Below are 19,919 nucleotides of genomic sequence, written 5' to 3' on the forward strand. Positions count from 1 at the left end.
ATAAGATATCCTCTCGGACTTTCTGAGTTTATAAACACAGAAGGGGGCATAAATGAATTAAAATAGCAATATGGGAAGAATTTTAACTTCTGACTGAAACCCGAATCAAGATGGAGTAAGTCAGAAATCTCGGTGTTTACCTCCACATGCATTTATTCCTGGCAACGCATGGGAGTTTTCCATAGAGTGTTTGTCTAACTTGGCTTTCCTCTGATGGATCTTCTGGCAAAAGACGAATGCACACCACATACACAAACCGTATGCTGTAACCACTTTCTCTGTGTAAAGAACTCTCCCAACAACCATGGGGGAAATGGTGAGAACTAACATCTGCCTGGCATCTATTAAAGACTCCACAAAGCACTTAGCAGATGTCTTCCCATTTATACTCTCAAGCATGGTGCACATTGTTTTAATTCTACATAATAAAAAAATAAAGCCGAAAGGAAATCTGTACTGAAAGGTCTCTTAGCCGTGGTATACCATAGCTTCAACATGCAAAATATACAACTTGCAAAATCAACTTATGTAGATATAAGCCCATGCATTTTTTTCCTTTCTCAATGTCATGTACATAAAGACAGACCACACTACGCCTTCATTGTGTGGCACAGGGAACATCACACTGCAATTAATGGTTCATACTATAACAGTGTTTCACACAACTATTAATTATTCATGCTTTGTCCTAATAAAAATCATGCATGATTCTCTGGCAATCAGATTTTAAGTGCAACTATTGCCTTAACTTTCTTCCATGGGAGACTATAGTGTGTGTCTCATTTTTGTAGTCTTCATTGATGAAACAATCTGCTTATCCTTTCCATTCTCTTCAGGGAGTGAAGAGGAAGTATAAAACTTTTAAACTGTATGAATTCATGGGGTGCATCAATAGAGAAGAATAATTGGGTCTGCCCAGTGGTCTTCCAAGACAATGGTGTGAAAACTGTGAAGACTTTTCAGAGAAGCAGTTAGAGAAATCTATGTATTAATTGAGTGCAGTGTGACGAGTGTGATGTCAGCAGTTGCTTTCAGTGATAATGGAATCATGGTTACACAAACCAAATTGTTTCTGGCAGATGAATAGTGAGCTATGAGGACTGGTAGAAGCTGCAAAGCTGGGGGCTTAAAGCATTTCATCCTCCTGCAAAGCAAGGAGGAGAAATGTTGGTAACTGGTGACTCTAGGTAGTTGTGGAAGGAGCTTATGTTCATTCTTGTGAATGTTTGAAAACCTCCTTAACACATGATTCTAAAACACTGCATGTGTGTGCGCGTACCCACACACACTCACACCAGAAGGAAGAAGGGGGAAAGGGAGGAAGGGAAAAAGAGAGGGAGAAGTGGGGAGAGAGCCTTTCTGAACTCAGAGTTCCATATCCAGGGTTTTAATGCAGATTCAGTTGCTTTCATCCAACTCAAAATAAAAGCTTCTGCACATAGACTTTTAAAATACAAAGGGTTTTAAACAGATCGTTCAAAACAGCAGGTGAGAACTGGGGAAACAATCTGCTAAGACACTGAGAATCAACACAAACCTACACCTTTAATGAAAACAACAGAAACAACTTAAAGGGATCAAAATCTCTTTGTGTTAGTATTCTGAACACAGATGTCATCTCATACTCGAGAGGCACACTTGAAAAGGGAACAGCATCTCAACGCTGAAGGCAAAGGGCTCTTCCTCACTAGACACCCAGGGATGGGAGACAAACACCCTGTAAGCGATGAGACACCCATTTGAGCCTCTATCGCCACTGCTTGGGGTTAAAGGAGCCAAAAGACATACTTTGGTATTGAGCTGTTGACCCTTCCACTAAGAATGAACACAAGAACTTAAATCCAAATTTTAACATTTGACTCCCTGGAATCTCATCAACCACAATGAAATAAATGTTTAGCAGTGTTCTAGAAACAGAAAACAGCAACTCCCCCACGCCACATCCTCAGCATCCACAGGACCAGAACACAGTATCAAACTCAGTGGTTCCTGTCTACAAAGACAAGCTTAGGTTCCCTTGGATACAGAAGCTTTTCATCAGCTCTGGACTAGTGCAGCTATAAATCAGTTGAGGTGACTTCCTGCGGCTATTAGTCCCAACCACCCTGGGTCTCACCTTAGCTATGTCAGGTCTGGTTGCTGGCCAAGCATAAGAAAGCAACCCTGCATCTTGGAGTCCAAGCAGTAGCAAAGCAGAGAACACAAACTTGTCTGACTTCAAAGTACAAGGCCGATCCGAGCTGACTAAACAGAGATCCCAGCAGGAGTGACAATGAGCGCTTTCTTCCCTATTGTTACTTGAAACAATTGCACCCTATTTGTTCATATTAATTAGTTTATGTCTGGTGTTAGGCAGCCTTCACTAGAAAAATGTTCTTTGTTACCCGATGAATAGAAAAACAAACAAACAAAAAACCCCACAGTCTTTTCTTTTTCTTGCCTTTGCCTTGGAATGCGATTTTCAGGCCTTTCCCACTTGAATGTGAGTTTATCTTCATGAGGGGGAGGGTCAGTTAGCTCACTTTTCAGAAGAGTGTACCTTACTGGAAGGATAATGTCAGGGTAAGGTGACTGCACTCTGAGAGCTGCTTGCTACGTGTCACCTAAAAAGCTGCTACCTTTATATAGTTTGAGCCTTCCCTGCACCAGGAGACAACAGCTGCTAGAAGAGAAGACAGGCTGAGACCCACAGGCAAGCCCACCTTTAAGGAAATCCTGGCTGTGCAAAGCTGACAGGAAGGGCTCTCCTATAATCAGGAGGCTCATCATGGCTTAGACCCAAAGGTCTGTATCACTCCTGAAAAAAAAGAGGCAGCTTGTGTGACCTAATTATTGCCGCTTGCAGCTGACTCCTCCCAAATGGCTCAGTTTACAAATATCAGAGGACTTTACTGTTGCAGGCATGGGGTGAGCATGAGACTCACCCACTGTGACTGGCATTGCTACAAAATTCACCCCAGATCGTTGTCAAGTCAGGGTTTAAACACGGATCTAGGGCTCCGAAGCCTGGGTAACAACCATTAAACTACACAGGATATGTGTGTGTATGCATGTATGTGACTATACATGGAACCCAGAGCCTCCATATGCTAAGCAAGCATTCCATCACCACGGGCTTTCTTAAGGTCGTTGTTCAATTCCTTGCTATGGCTTTCAAGGTCCTACCAAATTCCTGACTTTATAATATACCCAGGGTTCACCAGTTTCTGCAGTGCAAATACTACAGCCTAGCTGAATTCAGCCAGCTCACCAAACGCTGGGTTTTGTTTTGTTTTAAAGAGACTTATTTTATCTTTAAGTGTGTGTATGTTTATGCACGTGCGCACACACACATGCACACCCACACCCACACACACACACAGACTTCAGGTACCCACAGAGGCCACAGGAGAGCATTGGATCCCCTGAAGTGAGACTGACAGGCCTGTGTGCATCCCAGTGTGGGTGATGAGATCCAGACTCAGGTACTGAAAGAGCAATGCACACTCTTAACCACAGAGCTATCTGTCCAGCTGCTCATAGAATTCTTCAGTCCAACAACCACCCTGCGTGGTCTGGTGGAGGAGCCTCTGGGGACGGCACCGTGTCCGGCTGCACCGTGCTCCCTCTGAACTAATCTGCTGCTGTACTCTTCTCACCGTGGCCCATCAGGCAGATTCTCCTACTCTTACATCTCTCCCTGTCAAAATAGCTCCTTGTCTGGTGGTCTTCCTGTGAGAAGCCTCAGTGCTGACTCCAAGAACAGCCATACTTCCTGTGTCACAGTAGTTTTAACTCGTCACTTTCTTATCTGCAGATCTTCCACCATGTTTTTGAACTCTAAGAAGGCAATGACCTGACATGTTATTTATGAGCCTTGCATGCAGAGGCTTGTAACAATAACACATGCCAATGTGCACAGACAGCGTACACCAGCCATTGTTCTGAGCTGAAGGCGTAAGCACACATGCCATTTTTTCAAACGATGTCAGAAGGGTGGCTTCGCTACTGCTCTGCTTATTATGAGGGGCACTGAGAGAGCGAGCACACTCCCTGGGCTCAGCACTGTCAGAGCAGGACCTGAACCCAAGCAGTGTGACTCCAGACCCCATGCACATACTTCCAAAAAGCACTGTTTCATGACATTTTTATTTATTTTTCAATAATGATCCTCAAGGAGAAATTTTTAATTAAATTTAAATTCTCCCTAATTAAAGAAGCCAAATGCTACGAAATACGATTCTTTAGGGTAGGGTTAAGCTTTGGCAGGATTTATCATCTCCCTAGATCCAATTTGGGCCCTCTGGGGGGCAATAGAATCCTATTGAAAATGCATGTGCTGGCTTTTTCCTTCTGCAGTTCTGTTTATGAGCCATATGTTTGTCCTTAAAAACACATGGTCCTGTTTTATAGTTTTAATGATCTCTTCCTGTGAAGGGTATTCTATGACTTGCTTTCTCTCCCCTTTATAAGGTGTCTTACGACAACATGGCCATTTTGATATGCTCATGTTTTAACTGCTATGTGGCATTTAAATCATATCCATGCACCTGACTTTATTAATACACAACCACCCTGAATAGTCAGGAAGTTTGGAACTTCTTCATGTGACTATCTTTTTACACTCTTCCTTAGTTTCACGTGTTTAGACACCAGTGTGGTTGCAACTGTATCTGACTTTAAAAAATAGTGCCTAGTCTATTTAGCACCCACCCCCTTAAGTAAATGCACCAATTTAACCCCACAGAAAGCTTTTCAAGAATATCTGTTTCCCTAGGTGTTTATATTGAGTAGGATCCCTGTCTACTTTGGAGAGTGCTGATCATTTTTGATGAAATGAGTCACCTAAAAGCATTTATATTCCTCACCAACCCATAGTTTAACATAGCAGGGAAGATGATAGGGAAGTCAATGTTGGTGGAAATGCTGACAGATGACAATTATGGATGCTGAGATGCCTGTTCAGGGAAGCCTGTGCTAAGGCCTAGCTTACTTCACACACACACAAAAAGACAAAGAACAGTCATTCTCAGGAATAGCTGCCATGGGCTTTTAACTGGTAACACAAACTAAATTTCTTGATACATTCTCTAAGTCCCCAAGGTACCAAAAATCTACTGAGATTAAAGAAGCCAAACACCCAAATAAGTCAAGTGTTGAAATAGTGATGGATTATCCAACAAAATGACATGATGAAGAAGACACGAAGCATCAAACATCCCAGAAAAACACTCCTGAAAGATTAAAAAAAAAAAAAAAAGAAAGAAAGAAAGAAAGAAAGCAAAGACTTTATTCATGGTGAAAACCCCCCGAGTTAGTCTGTAGCAGTGGTTCGAACCCCAACCATAAAATTATTTTCATTGCTATTTCATACTGTAAATTTGCTACTGTTATGAATTGTAATGTAAATATCTGATATGCAGCTGGTCTTAGCTGACCGTATAAAAGAGTCATTTGACTCCCTACAGGGTTTGCAACCCACAGGATGAGAACTGCTAATCTATAGGAAATGAAGAATGACCTTTTCTTCTTTCTCCCTCTCTTTCTTGATGCCTAAGAAAACAAAACAAAAAAACCACACAATGACAAAACCAGATGTCCTTATTTAAAATATGCACAAAATATAATAACCTTCTAAATGAGACTGAAAAAGTGATAAAGCAACATGCTGTGCCATTGAGATTTAAAATTCAGTGTGGCCAGTCCTCAGGAAACCTTGTGTGTTTGACATGAAAGTAAAAGAGGACTATGAGGAAAGAGGGCATAGTATAAAGAGGGGAGAAGGAGGAACAGGACTGGGAAATGGGGGAAGAAAGACTGTAGGTTCCCTCATATACAGAATCTAAACTTAAAAATGTGTCAATGTGGTGGCTTGCATGAGAATATCCCTCATAGGATCAGTATTTGAACACTTGGTCCTAATTTGGTGGCACTCCTTAGGAGATTCAGGGTGTGTGGCTTTGCTGAAGGAAGTATGCCACTGCAAGTAGGCTGTGAGAGTCTAAAGACTCAAACCACTCTTAGGTCACTCTCTGCTTCCTGCTTGTGATTCAAGATGTGAGCTCTCAGCTTGCTGCTCCAGCAGCAATGCCTGCCACTTTTCCATGATGTTGATGGACTCTTAGACCTTTGGAACCAGAAGCCATCTAAACACTGCATTCTCTGAGTTGCCTTGGTCACGGTTGCTTTAGCATAGCAATAAAAAGTAACACAGTTCTTATATATGACTTGAAAACAGAAGCGGATGTCTGGATGGAGGAAAGATACCAGTTAGAGGGACAGAGGCAGAAAAAGGGACATCAGTGCAAATGAGCAAAGTACAATGATGTGTATGTATCATAATGAAACCCAGTATTTTGTATACTAACTATAAACAACCTTAAGATGTCTTTCTCAAAGGTACCAATTTTTTCTTAAGCCTTTGCCTAAAATAGATTGAAGGAACTGGAACAATCAAGGACACTACATGAAGATCTATAGGGCAAACTAACTTGGGTCCATGAGGCCTCCCAGAGACTGAACTACCAACCAAAGAGCTTGCATGGGCCAGACCTAGACCCCCTACAGATAGTAACAGATGTTTAACATGGTCATCACCTGGATCCCCTAAAATTGGGAATAAGGGCTATCTCTGACTCTGTTGCCTGCCTTTGGATCCCTCTCCACTACCTGGGCTGCCTTGTCTGGCCTCAGTGGAAGATGTGCTTAGTCCTATATAACTTGAGGTGCCAGGGTAAGTTGGCACTGTTAGTATTTAGGCAGTCTGCTTCTGGGTCGCCTAGCAACCTATGATGTCATCATGTGTTGCCTGTCAGATAACCACACCTGGCAGGTGTGGTTATGTTGCTCCTTGAAAGGACCAACCCGCCACTTTATCTCTTTTTTGCCCTCTCATCTCTTGCTCTCTTCCCCTCTCCTCTTTCTCTATTGAGGTGTCCTCTCCTTTCCCCCAATCATGTCTTGCTCTCTCCTTCTCTCTTTATCTCCATCCAATAAGCCTCTTTCATATAAAATCTGCTGTGCACATCATCATATCATTGGTCCTGATATTGGTGCATTTGGCTGGGAAGGGCTCTCCTGGTAGCACCTGGTCTGGTCATGCCAGGACCCCTTTAAGCAGACCATGATGCCTGCAACAGATTTGTTTTTTCTGTTCTACCTATCCCTAACAACCACCTCTGCCTTAAAACCTACATTTTCTCTCAACTTCCCCGCCCTTACCACACATATCTATTCTTCTGCTTGTACCTCTGCCGCTCAGACTCAGCATCCGGACATGTGCTCGGGGTCGACACTCACACCGTACCATAATTGGCTTGGGGAAACTAAAACACTCATGCCAGACCCTGGAACTGCCGCTTCAGACAAACGCAGCCTGCTACTAAACTATTGCTGTTAGGTAAGCAATTACTGGGGACCCTGTCCACACACAGATGGCTTTAAATTGCACTGCTGCCTCAGGCCCCATGGGCAAGATTTTAACTCTCCCACAGAACGCCTGCAGCAAGAGGCTAGCTTGCAGAGGAGGGTTTTCAGTTGTGCAGACTTCTGATCAGCCATGCTACACACATGCACAGTTTCGAACTGGGCTGGGACCACCAGCAAGCTCCTGGTCTCCATATGCCACTATGTCCATGTACTGCACATGGCTAGCCACCAGGTTGGTTTTGGGATAAGGAAGGTGGAACCACGGCTTCACTACCATGTCCACTAAGAGCAAGCGCATCTTAAGACAATCAAGGATAGTCACATGATTGGCTGCCATCTTATTTATAAAACAAACAAACAAACAAACAAACAATCGCTGTGGTTTCCCTCACTGCCAGCTGCTTTTACTACTTTGTTTCTGTCCCACTGTTTTAGGAGCGACAAAAGTGAAGTCTCTTATAGGCTCTAAAGACCACTGCACCCCTTCCTTCCTCCAGTCTAAAGCTGCCTGTCTGCCCCTATCCTTTCCTGTGGATGAAATCCCTTCTATGAGAACTTGGCCTTACTGCTGAAAAAACCCTGGTACCAGACACAGAGGTTCTTGGGCTAAGCCCATGACCTGCCATGCCATTTGGTTGATGAACCACTAGCCAAATGGTCCATTTCCATTTCCCCTTTCTCATTCACAAGAACAACTTCCTCATATTCTCTCCTCTTAGGGAAACCTCTGGCTTCTACACTTATATTTACCCTACTCAAATGTTTAATATCCAACAATATCCAGTAACACTAAGAGTGATCTATGAAGTAAAAAACAATTCCCTATTTCTCTTTTCTCAAAGTCTAGTTTGCTTCTCTCTGCCTGCCATCTCACTAAATATACTCTTTGGTTTCTTTTTATATTCTCTCAAAAAAAAATCTTAAAATTAAACTGTAAACCTTAAGGTGACCACGTGATATAAACCATTTTAATAATAATTAATTCTCTGTTTATTTTATCTCTTTTTAAAATAGGGTAGCAACAAATCTCATTTTAAATTGGTATGAATTTTTATAAAAATTCAAAGTTACATTTTATAATATATATGATTCAACCCTGGTTCAAAATAATTTTTATATAATGCCAAAATTTCAAAGTTATAAAGGTCTATTCAAATTAAGTTAATTAAAATGTATGTTTAACTGCCTATCAATTCCTAAATTAATAAATGCTGTTTCTCCTGCCATGGCAGGGGATCCAGGTTCACCACTAGGTTTTTTGGCTAATAGGTTTGATATAATAAATTCAAATATAATTTTAAAAATGCTTTATATATTGTTGGTTTTAAAATTAATAACTCAGGGATTACTATGTACAAGTTTTTACCAATACTATAAATTAAGATATATTAATTTTAGAGGAACTTATTTATGTCAAAACTTGATCATTTTGCTTTATCTCCACTATCAAAAGGTTGAAATATGCTTGGTCTTGTTTTCTGAAAATGGTAATATTATTAATCTATAGTATATCCTTAGGCTTTTATAAGCTATGAACTTTTTATATACTAAATCATACACAAAACTGTAATGCTCTCACTTTAATGGACTATATTTATGACTTTTAAGGCTCCAACTTAACAGGGACAAAACCTAAAGTCCTAATAGTTGATGGTAAATGAATGCAAGTTAATAGTCAGTCATCTCATAGATGATCAAGTCCTCTAACATGTCCAAAAATATATTTATAGTCCTATAGATGCAAACATGGCCTCACTGCCATCTTTAATAAATGGCTGAGGATGGTCCTTGAGTTACCATATAGGAGTTGGTAAAAATTATAAGGGAGGAGCCTTCCCGACAGGCTCATCTACAGCAAAATCTATGCTCCAGTCCTTGGCTGCTACTCTGAAGCTGTTGGTATTCCCACACAGAAAACAAGAAATCTGCAATGCCTCATTCCACTGGGGTATAGCCAAAATTCAATTCTGCCAGGTGACTATTTCAAATGTAGTCAAAGGGGATGCTGGTCCTGCAGCTGCCTCAACAAGCATGGCCACCTGCTGGCAGACTGGTTTCTGGAAGTCAAAATGCTCCCATGCAGGCTTGTCCTCTGTGCTCAACCAGCACAAAAGCCACAGACACTTCCAGCCTTTGAGCTCCTTGACCTGGCAGAGGACAAATGGCTCCTAGAATCATCAACCTCCACTACCCTTGCCAGCCCAGGGTAACATTGCAGGTATGTTCTGGCCTCACACTGGGTCATATTGCCAACTTCTGTCTTGGGTGACTTGAGATGCCTTCTCAGTTCTCTTCATATGCAGAAGACCAGGCCTTCAGCCTTCTAGAACTGTTACTGTCAGGTTTAGACAAAATAAGCCTTGTTGCCAGACTCAAGAAACAGGCCTCCGATGTAACCTTTTACTATCCCTTTAGCTAAAGGACAATAAATGTTCATAACAGTCTCGCCTATGCCTCACAGTAAATAACTAGATACAAAGGACTAAGAAAAATGTTGTTTGAGGGTCTAAGAAAGTGTTTTTTTTTTAAATTACAACATGTTTATTGATTATGTATTCTTATTTAAACATCATACCTAATAAAGCATTTCCCATCAGTCTTTCCCTTTACAAGTTCATTGTAACCCAAAGCACTAATGCTTTATTTTTATTGTTTGTTATTATTAGTTACATTTAATTAACTCCGTATCCCAGCTGTATCCCGCTCCCTTATTCCCTCCCAATCCCACTCTCCCTCCCTCAGCTTCTCCCTGCCCCTTTCCAAGTCCATGTAATGGGGAAGACCTCCTCCCCTTTCGTCTGGCCCTGTTTTATCAGGTATCTTCAGGGCTGGCTGCAAAGTCCTCCTCTGTGGCCTAGCAGAACTGCTCCTCCCTTGGGGGGTGGGGAGTCAAAGAGCCTGCCATTGAGTTCCTGTCAGAGATAGTACCTGTTCCCCTTACTATGGGAAACCAATTGGTTATTGAGCTACCATGAGCTTCGTCTGAGTAAAGGTTCTAGGTTATATCCATACATGGTCCTTGGTTGGAGAAACAGTTTCAGAAAAAAACCCTGTGCCTAGATATAGTTGGTCCTTGTGGGGCTCCTATCCTTTCCCTGTCATACTATGCTGAAGGTTTGGTATGAGTCTTAGAATCTGTTTTGAAACGCTGCTTGGTAGGGTCTTTCAGATGCCTTCTGCGGTAGACTCCTGTCATATGTCCAATGCACATCTCATTTGTCTTTCTAAGTGAGGATTGATCATCTTACCTTCTGTCTGTTTTCTTGTTTATCTCCTTTAGGTGTATAGACTTTATTATGTTTATTATATCTTGTAGGTCTATATAAGTGAGTATATATCATCTAAGAAAGTGTTTTAAGGTTGGTAAATGCAAGTTATAAATGTTTGAGGTTCTAAGAAAGTGTCTTAAGGTTGGTGAACAAGTCATAAATGTTTGAGGGTCTAACAAGGTATTTTAAGGTTGGTAAATTCAAGTTATAAAGGTTGCAAGGTCTAAGGTGATGTAACATATCCTAAATAGGTAAAAATGCTTAATATTTCCTTCTGTTGCTATGCTACTGTTATATTGACTATCTAGGGTTTTGATCTGTATCAATAGAGCTCTGATTTATTAATCTAGCTCTAACACAAAAACATTGCATATACCACCCACTATCATGGTTCCAAGCTCAGGATTTTAAATCTCCTTTAAGTCTCCATAATGTGTAATCATACTAAAGGTTAAGATCAAGTGACCTTTTGTCCCTTCTACCTCACAAAAAGCTTCTGCCTTTTCAAAGCTCACCTTAAAAAATGCTTATGCTGTTAACATAAATGTTTATGCCCACTGCCTTTCTTACAATGTATATTTTTGTGCAGATTACAATTGTGATGTTAACATGTCTAAAATTTTATCTCCTTTGTAAAACTTAAAAATAATTCTTGTAAGCTGCAGGAAATCCAGCTGAATCCATATGTCAGGTCAGTTGGGCTCCAGAGAAGTACTGCACCTATTGTCTATCTCAGAGGATGGGATTCCTCCCCATTCCCTCATTTTGGGGCTTCTCTTTCCTGGCTACAGATTGCTACATTCCTATACCCAATACCAGCCAACTGGTGAGTCTTCACTTCTGGTTGGTGCAAGCACTTCCCACTAACCCCTTCATCTAGGACTGTCTTCTCCCTTGGGTAAGATTTTCCCTCTACTGGCATGGTTTCTCTCCCTCCCCCTCTTGCTCATCTAGGAAAATCCTAGTGCTATGTAAACCATGTCTGCTATGGACAACTGTGCCCTTGGTCTCTAGCCAATGTTGACGAGCTGTTGGAACAGATTGTACCAATCTACTGAGTCAAACCTTGCTCTTGGGACACCTTGACAGGTCACTGACTCCTACCTGCCCAATGGGAATAGTCCATTTGTCTGTGCCTCCAGATTCATTTATGGGATGTCTTCTGGAGAATTTCAGATTTCTATACTAAATGCCCACTTTAAGGGTTTCTAATCTTATATGCCTCTGTAACCAAACTTGGCCTCAGTTTCCTTAGATGGCAGATCCAAAGCAAAGCCTTTTAAATTATTGCCAGTGATTGGCTAAATGGAGGCTCCCTCGGGTAAATGGAGGTCCCCATTTTCAAGTCTCTTTGATCCAAACCTTCCACCTCTGTTTGCTCTCCCAAAAGTTTTAAATGTACACCTAAAGATACATTCTCTATAACCTACTTAACCTTGTCTTCTACATATATATATATATGTTTCAGAATCCTGCCAGACCCAGGCATTTCCTACATCTACGACAGCACCAAAACAGCTACCCTAGGTGTTCCAGTCTGACCTCACAGACTTCAGTCAAGCTGGACCTGCACTTTCCCTCCAAGCCATGGATGTCCTCATAGACCCTGGACAGCATCAAAACAGCCTGTCCTTCCTGGACTTGGCCAGCATTTCAGCCTTTTGACCTTGCTACAATGCCTCCAGTGTCAGCAGGAAGTAGCCAGAAGAGAATCTATACCCTACCCATTATTCACTTATTATTAACAAAAGGCTGGAATGGTGTGTTTCAGGCCCAGGACAAGTAACTCCAGATTCTCCCAGCATTCCTCAGTCCCTACCTGCTGCTTTGCATGGCTGGCAACTCTCTACTGGCAACCCTCTACCCTGAAATTTCCAGAGCAGGGACTTTCCCTCCTCTTGACCATGTAATCTGGACATGTTGCTGCTATTATTTTTTTTCCTCTCTCTCTTACCCACTTGCGTTACAACCAAGAACTACTTCCAATGAACCTAAATTGATATAATTTAACTTGCCTTACATGAGAAGCAGCTTAAGCTCTTCATTTTTAAATTATATAAAATGGGAGGAATGTAAGTATTTAGGCAGCCTGCTTCTGGGTTGCCTAGTGATATCATCATGTGTCACCTGCTAGGTAGCCACACGTGGCAGGCATAGTTACGTTGCTCCTTAGAAGGACCAACCTGCCACTTTGTCTCTGTCTTGCCCTCTCATCTCTTGCTCTCTTCCTCTTCTCTGTTGGGGTGCCCCCTGCCTTCCCCCTATCATGTCTCACTCTTTCCTTTTTTTTCTCTCTCTCTTCATCTCCATCTAATAAAACTCCTTCATATAAAATCTGCTGTGTGCATCATCATTTTATTGGGTCCTAACAGGCACCCATTAACCCTCCCTCCTCTTCTCTGATCAGAAGAAAAGGGGGAAATGGGGAGAAAGGGTAAGAGGGGGAAAGAGGAAGAGGTGTGAGGGCAAGGCTTTCGGGACAGGGGGTAAAGGGGAGGGGCTGAAATCAGGCTGTAAAGTGATTAAATAAAATTTAAAAAATGGCTGTCACAAATGGGAAGCCACATTGGATAAAGAAGGGTCAAGGCAAAGGGAAAGAAAATGGGAAGCTAAATTTGCTGGGTTTCTTTTGAGCATTTTGCATAAATGCTACTGTTTCATCCACTGTGTGAAGGAAAATAACATGAGTAGAGTTTGAAGCTGGGGTGGGGCAGGGAGAGCATCAGTCCAAGACACAGGGAGATGAGCCAAGACTGAATGATTCCAAGTTTCTTTCCTTCCCATTACACCACACTGCCTGCAAAGATGGAAGGACAGTGCATAATCAAAGCAGAAGGTTGCACCATGATTTAAACAAAGATGTCTTTTGAGAATTACTGCTCCACCGCCAAAGTGTTTCATGAGACTTTTGTCCAGAAATTTCTAGAACTCCATATTGTTTTCAATTTTCCCAGAATGGGCCAAGTCAAAATAATAATTACAGGAAAAGAACAATGAAGCAGCCTGGGAGGGCTTGTTACAAGATTAGATCAAACTGAGAATCATTATTTGTAACACCACCGTCCCAGAAAAAAAGAAAGAGGAAATAAAAGAAGCAGCAGAATTTACTTCTGACTTGTCTTCCTATTGATGGCAACAGCGACAGTTGGGCATCCTCAGTGTGGCTGAATGTGCCCCCTGTCAAGAGAGGCCTTTTCATTCTTCCAGCTGCTTCCTGAAATACACGTCATCTCTCTGTCCAAAGCACCCCATCTAAGTACCTACCAAATGACAATGAGAGGTGTGTATGATGTCCCAGAGTAAAGCTTACTTTCTCATACTCAGACTAACTATTGCACAAAGCTATGATTAACAAAAACATCGACCAGGTCAAATCACTTACCTGGGGCTGTGAAATTACAGGGCTGGAAGTAGAGGCAGCTGCCATGACAACGCTGTAGTTTGGGGCGATGAAGAGGCCCCAGCACTGCAGTGCCAGGCACAAGAAGTAATTCTTGGTTTGGCCAGTCAGATCAAGGTCATACTAAGAGGAACTGTAAGCCTGTGAAAACATAAGGAAGTCCAGAATGAGTAGGAGAGGACTTAAAAGGGCAAGGGAAGAGTCAGCTAGATGAAGCAAAAAGTCACTCCCAAGAACCAAATATTAGCTGAATGAACACAGGGCCTGTTGAGGTAGATCTACAATCAAAAATCATGACTCCCTTACCATCTGCTCACACAATATTCTGGGGAGCAGCTAGATGTTCTGAGGAGACAGCATCCAGTTGGGGACACAAGAAGACTGTGCACCAAGAGGAGAAGCCACCATGCTGTTAAATAATGATTTCTTAAAATCTACCTTTGAGAGCTGATAATCTATACACAAAAGATCAAAAGAGGAACCTCCAAGCGGTTCGAGAGGAACCCTCCGAGTGGTTAGAAAAGGCTACAGTTCCAACCTGACCCTCCCTACCCTTCTGTGGAAACAAAAACAAAAACAACCCTGAGGTTTGGAGAAGGCATTCTCTCATTCATATGCTCACTAAGAAAACTCAGAAAAAGGCTGTAGTCCCAGCAGTAAACTAGGACCTTGATCCTGTCAAAAGCTTGGCCAGGGGTGATGTCCCACAACTTTAATCCCAGTATTTAAGAGCCAGAAGCAACAGGTATTTGTGAATTCAAGGCCATCCTCATCTGCTAAATGAGTTCCAGGCCAGCCAGAAATACACAGTGAGGCTCTGTCTCAAAGATATAGGGGTGGGGGGGAGCAGGGGTTGGAGGTTGGTCCCATGATCATAAGAGCATTGCAATTTAGTCCACAAAGGAAAAACTTTCACCTGAAGAAGTTGTGAATATCCCTTCCTTCTAACAAACATTGCATTTTCAGTAGTTTTCAGCTTACCTAGCAATCTCTCAAAAGAGACTTATCATAGAAGGCCTATCGTGATTCACACCACTAATCTTAACACTCAGGAGGCAAAAGCAGGAGGACCTAGAGTTCTGTGTTAGCCTGGGTTACATAGTAAGCCCGGATTGAAAAAAGGAAAGAAAGAGAGATAAGAGATGAGGGAGAGGAAGAAAGAGGAGAGGGGGAAGGGAATGGGAGAAGAAGAGAAGGGAGCTGAAGAAGAGAGAAAAGGAAGAACTGATAGAAGGGGGAGGGATGGATCAGGAAAGAGAGAGAGGGAAGGAAAAAGGACAGATGTATTTCCTGAGTGCCTATAGGAAACTAGTAGCATACAGGACTGACCCAGCTACGAGTGTATTGTCTAATTTTACCAGAATGCAAGGACTTACCTGAATGTTGTCCAACTCTTGGAGAATGAGAGTTTCTTTAATAATACAAGTCACAAACCAAGGGTCAAATTATCTGAGCCTTGTGCAGTAGGAACACTGAAGCTGGCCACTTAATCCCAGTCCTTTGATCCCACAATGTGCTATGCTAACAGCTCCCAGAGCCTCCGTAAAGAATGTCCTGGTCACGTAACAACTCCTATGGCCTGAAGGCTTTTATTTTTATGCATAAGCATCATGCCTTTACATAAGTTTGAGTCACATCAGGTTTTACTTGTTTTAAATCATGGGTGATTGGTTTATGAGCAGACACAGCGAGCAAGCTTTGCAAGCTATCTTGGAATGACATCAACATGGGATGCTGCAGCTACCCTGAGCCAATGATGGTATCTTCCTCATCCCTACTTTAAGGAGGAAAAAAAGGCATTGAAAATTTAAATGGAAGGCCCATGGGAAGAGGCAATATCTTTCTTTTCTTCACAACAGCTTCTGCAGAAATATAGAACCTGACACTACACTGTTTTATATTAACACATGATCTTGTGTCTACTGCTACTTTCAATTCTTCCTTTTCCTTACACATTTATAATCGATACCGACTTTCTGTATTCCAAATGAAGACAAAATGACATGATAACAACAATAAAAAGCCAACAAGTGGCATTCTAGTCTAAAAAACTCTTGCTACATAATCAGGTGCATTTCATTTTAGCTCAAGATAACTTCAGTTGCCACAGTACAAAGATTGTCTAGAGGGGAACAAAAGGGGTAGAACAAGAAAAGTGATATACTCCTCAAAACCAAGCTGTCATCTGTCATCATTATTAACAGGAGAGAGGAGAAGGGGCAGGAGTTAAGGAAAGCCAAGTTCAGTAGCACTTATTCCATAGTCTCAGGCAGATGCCGTTAGCTCATGTCATAAGGGAAACGTCTGAGACTTCAGAAGGTTACATGACCCAACCACAGCCACAAAGCCAGGAGAGCTCCAAAACTTGAACGAGGACCAGCCTGTAATCAGGGCTAGGCTCTTCAAACCAACCATGCAACTGAAAGAGAGTCCTGCAGGACTGCGCAAATCTCTCATTTAGCCTTGAAGCACAAGTACATGAGTTTGAATCCCAGTACCCACATAAAACCCTAGGGGTCGTAGAAAGTATCTGAAGGGGCATTTCTGAAGTAGGAATGACATAAAAGCTATTTCTGATATAAGAAAACAAAGTGGAAAACTACATCTAGACTCTCATCCAAAGAGTAGAAAAATGTACAAATTAAAATGAAGTAGCAAGGATCATGAAAAATTAAATATATATATTTTTAATTTTCCAATGAGAAATACACACAGCTTGATTTCTAGTGAAAGACTACCAGATTGATTGATGATGGTAGAAAATATCATGAATGAGCCCTCGAAACCATAAAATGATCCCAACTATTGCTTAACCCTCAAAAACCATATGCTAGAAAGAGTGGACACAGATGCTCCACAAAGAGTTAAGGCACAGCATACTCTTCATGAGAAGCTCCAAGTTCCAAGTGCATGTACAGAAAATAAGCAAATGAAAACCCAGCAGACCTGAAAGTGTGTTCAGCAGAAGGAGAGGCCCATGCCGAGTATGCATTTAAAACACACTGACTCTTTCAGGGGAGTCTCTGCCTTCAGAAGCCTACAAAGCAAGTAAACTTGGGCTGCACTTATTCCTGGTTTACATGGCTATGAAGAATTCTCCAGAAAACTGTGAGAAAAGAATGCCAAGAGCTGGCTGCAGAGGGGGACAGCCATGCCAAATGACAATGGCTCTGCTGATTAGTGAATGCCACACCAAATACCTAAAAGAAAAACTCTAGTTGGAAACGGACTTCCATCTGATTGCTTGAACCAAAGCTGGCTCCCTCCCCAGGCCTCACAAGAAGATAAATATCTAATTGGCAAATTAATCTACTACAACTCTAACCTTTTTTCTTATTCTGGATTTCAGTCAAATAATGACTCATACAAGTCTCTTGAAAAAAACACAGGGTAGACCCCAGCAAAGAGGGGTTGAGAAAGGAAAAAAAAAAAAAAAAAAAAGAAATATTGAGCAGACACCAGCTTCTCTCTCCAAGAATAAGCAACAGAGAAACATTCAAATGCACCAGGCCCATGAGACATACTGTTAGATTTTAAAGAAAAAGGGATTCCAGAATTAGAGCCAATACTTAGTTAAGTAAAAAGTACAGTTCTTAAAAGAGAAACTTCCAGTTCATATTCGTAGGAGTTCTGAGGACTCTGTAGTAGCATCTTTGAACACCAAGCATGTCACCATGATAGACAAACGAGGTCAGAAAAGATTTTTCATTAACCAAAAGCACAAAGAAAGGTAAGTTTGGATTGTAAACTTAAACAAAGGCAATCAGGGAAATAGAAAACAGAAAATAAACAGGGAAGGGAAGATAAACCAGACCTTTGGTATAGAAAAGCCTACATTTGAAGACTCTAACCCCAACACAGGATAGGCAAACAAAAGTCCTAGCAGGAAGGAAGCTGCAAATGATGACACACACCTGTAATCCAAGCTCAGGAGGTAGAGATCAAAGGTACCCTCAGCTACACTGCAAGTTTGGGTTTAGCTTGGGTTACATGAAATAGGGGGAAAATTTAGACTTTATATCTGTATATTGTTCTGCAACAAACTTGACAATCTGGCAGAAACTCAGTAGAAAATTTCTGCACCCAAGACCTAGAAAATCAAGGAGATGAGACACAGGCAAGCAAGCCAACTTGTCTCTTTTAGTGTCTGTCCCATCTTCCCCACCACTAGAAAAAGACAGCATCAGCCACCATGCTTACCTCCCCGGAAGCATGAGATAGAAAGATTTGTCCTTTGGGATCTCTATTTGAAAGTCCCAGAAAGAGATGTGGTGTTCACCAAAACAAAAGCAGGATCCCAGAAAGAGATGTGTTCACCAAAACAAAAGCAGGATGTTTAAAAAGCAATAATTACAAGTTTAAAAAGATTAGAATGTGAAGTTAAGGAAGCTGGCCAGAACTTAAAAATAAAGTTGGAGAACAGAGCAAAAGAATAGTGAACTAGGGCAGAAACGCTAAGAGATAAATCAGAAGAATACAGAAGCAAAGTAAAGCAAGCTAAGGCAGGAGGGCTGCAAGTTAAAGAGCAGCCCTTACATTAAAGAGCAACTTATGGAAACCCCATCTCAAACTAAAAAGTAAAAAGTAGGCTGGTGAACTGGGGTATATACCAGTGTCAGAATATTTGACTAAAATATGCATGCCTCTAGGAGAAAAGAAAGAGAAGAAAGAGAGAGAGAGAGAAAGAGAAAGAGAGAAAAGAGAGAGAAAGAAAGGGAGAAAGAAAGATGGAAAGATAGAATGAAAGAAAGAGAGAGAGAAAGAAAGATAGAGTGAAAGAAGATGGGAAGAGAGAGGGTGAAGGAGGGATGGAGAAAGGAAGAGAGTGAAAGGAAACGAAAGGAAAGGAAGGAAGGAGAGAGAAAGAAATGGAAAGAAAGAAAAAGAAAGCAGGAAAGAAAGAAAGAAAAATAAAGAAAGAAGGAGGTGGGGAGGAAGAGGGTGAAGGAGGGAGGGAGAGAGGGAGGGAAGGGAAAGAAAAGGAAAGGAAGTACAGAACAAGAGAGAGAAAGAAAGAAAAAGAAAAAAGAAAGAAAGAAGGAGGGAGGGAGGGAGAAGGTGAAAGAGGGAGGCAGAGAGGGAAGGGAAAGGAAAGGAAAAAAGAAAGAAAAGGAAAGGAAAAAGGAAAAGGAAAAGGAAAAAGGAAAAAAATGGAAAGGGAAAGGGAAAAGGAAAGGAAAGGAAAAAGGAAAAGGAAAGGAAAGGAAAAGGAAAGGAAAAAGGAAAGCAAAGGAAAAGGAAAGCAAAGGAAAAGGAAGAAAGGAAGGAATGAAGAAGGAGATAGAGAAAGGAAGGAAGGGAGGGAGGGAAGGAGAGAGAGAGAGTGAGAGAGAAAGAAAGAAAGAAAGAAAGAAAGAAAGAAAGAAAGAAAGAAAGAAAAGGGTGTCAGCAGAAAATCTCAACACAGTCCCTTCAACAGAAGGTCAAACGTTTTCAGAGTAAAAGGGCCCATCTCAGTGGACTTACATAGAATCTCAGTGATCTGGAGATTTCAACTGTCCTGGAAGGGCTAGAAAGGCTGTAGCTTATTGGTAGAATACATGTACACATTGAGCAGGTGTGCAACAATATGTCTGAAGCCTAGCACTGCAAAAGCTAATGCTGAAACAGCCATGACAGCAACATTAAGTTTAATTAAAAATCCTGAAAGATCTCAAGAAAGGAGTAGGTGAACTCATAAACAAATAGGCAAGAACCTAAGTGCCTTCCGGACTATTGAATAATACCCCTGGATGCAAGAAGACAAAGGAACGATGACGAGGGGAGTGATTAACAGGTGGCTGCTTCTGGAGGATATACTTCTAGAGACAGGAAGAATGAGTAGGAAAGGAAGGTGGAAACTA

At 41.6% G+C, this 19,919-nt stretch overlaps 1 protein-coding gene across 2 annotated transcripts in view; it reads right to left on the reverse strand.

The window, feature by feature from the left end:
* Lpar1 (lysophosphatidic acid receptor 1) overlaps positions 1-19,919 on the reverse strand; it is a 121,982-nt gene that overhangs the window by 57,317 nt on the left and 44,746 nt on the right. Inside the window, exon 2 of one of the 2 annotated variants that reach the window (XM_021646694.2) lies at positions 14,059-14,217. In XM_021646694.2, the coding sequence (XP_021502369.1) occupies positions 14,059-14,103 (45 nt within the window). In that variant the 5' untranslated portion in view covers positions 14,104-14,217. Of the gene's footprint in view, positions 1-2,116; positions 2,273-14,058; positions 14,218-19,919 lie in introns of those variants that run through there. The other variant, XM_021646696.2, reaches the window with a different exon arrangement.

The sequence above is a fragment of the Meriones unguiculatus genome, chromosome 3 (assembly GCF_030254825.1).
Source record: "Meriones unguiculatus strain TT.TT164.6M chromosome 3, Bangor_MerUng_6.1, whole genome shotgun sequence".
NCBI lineage: Eukaryota > Metazoa > Chordata > Mammalia > Rodentia > Muridae > Meriones > Meriones unguiculatus.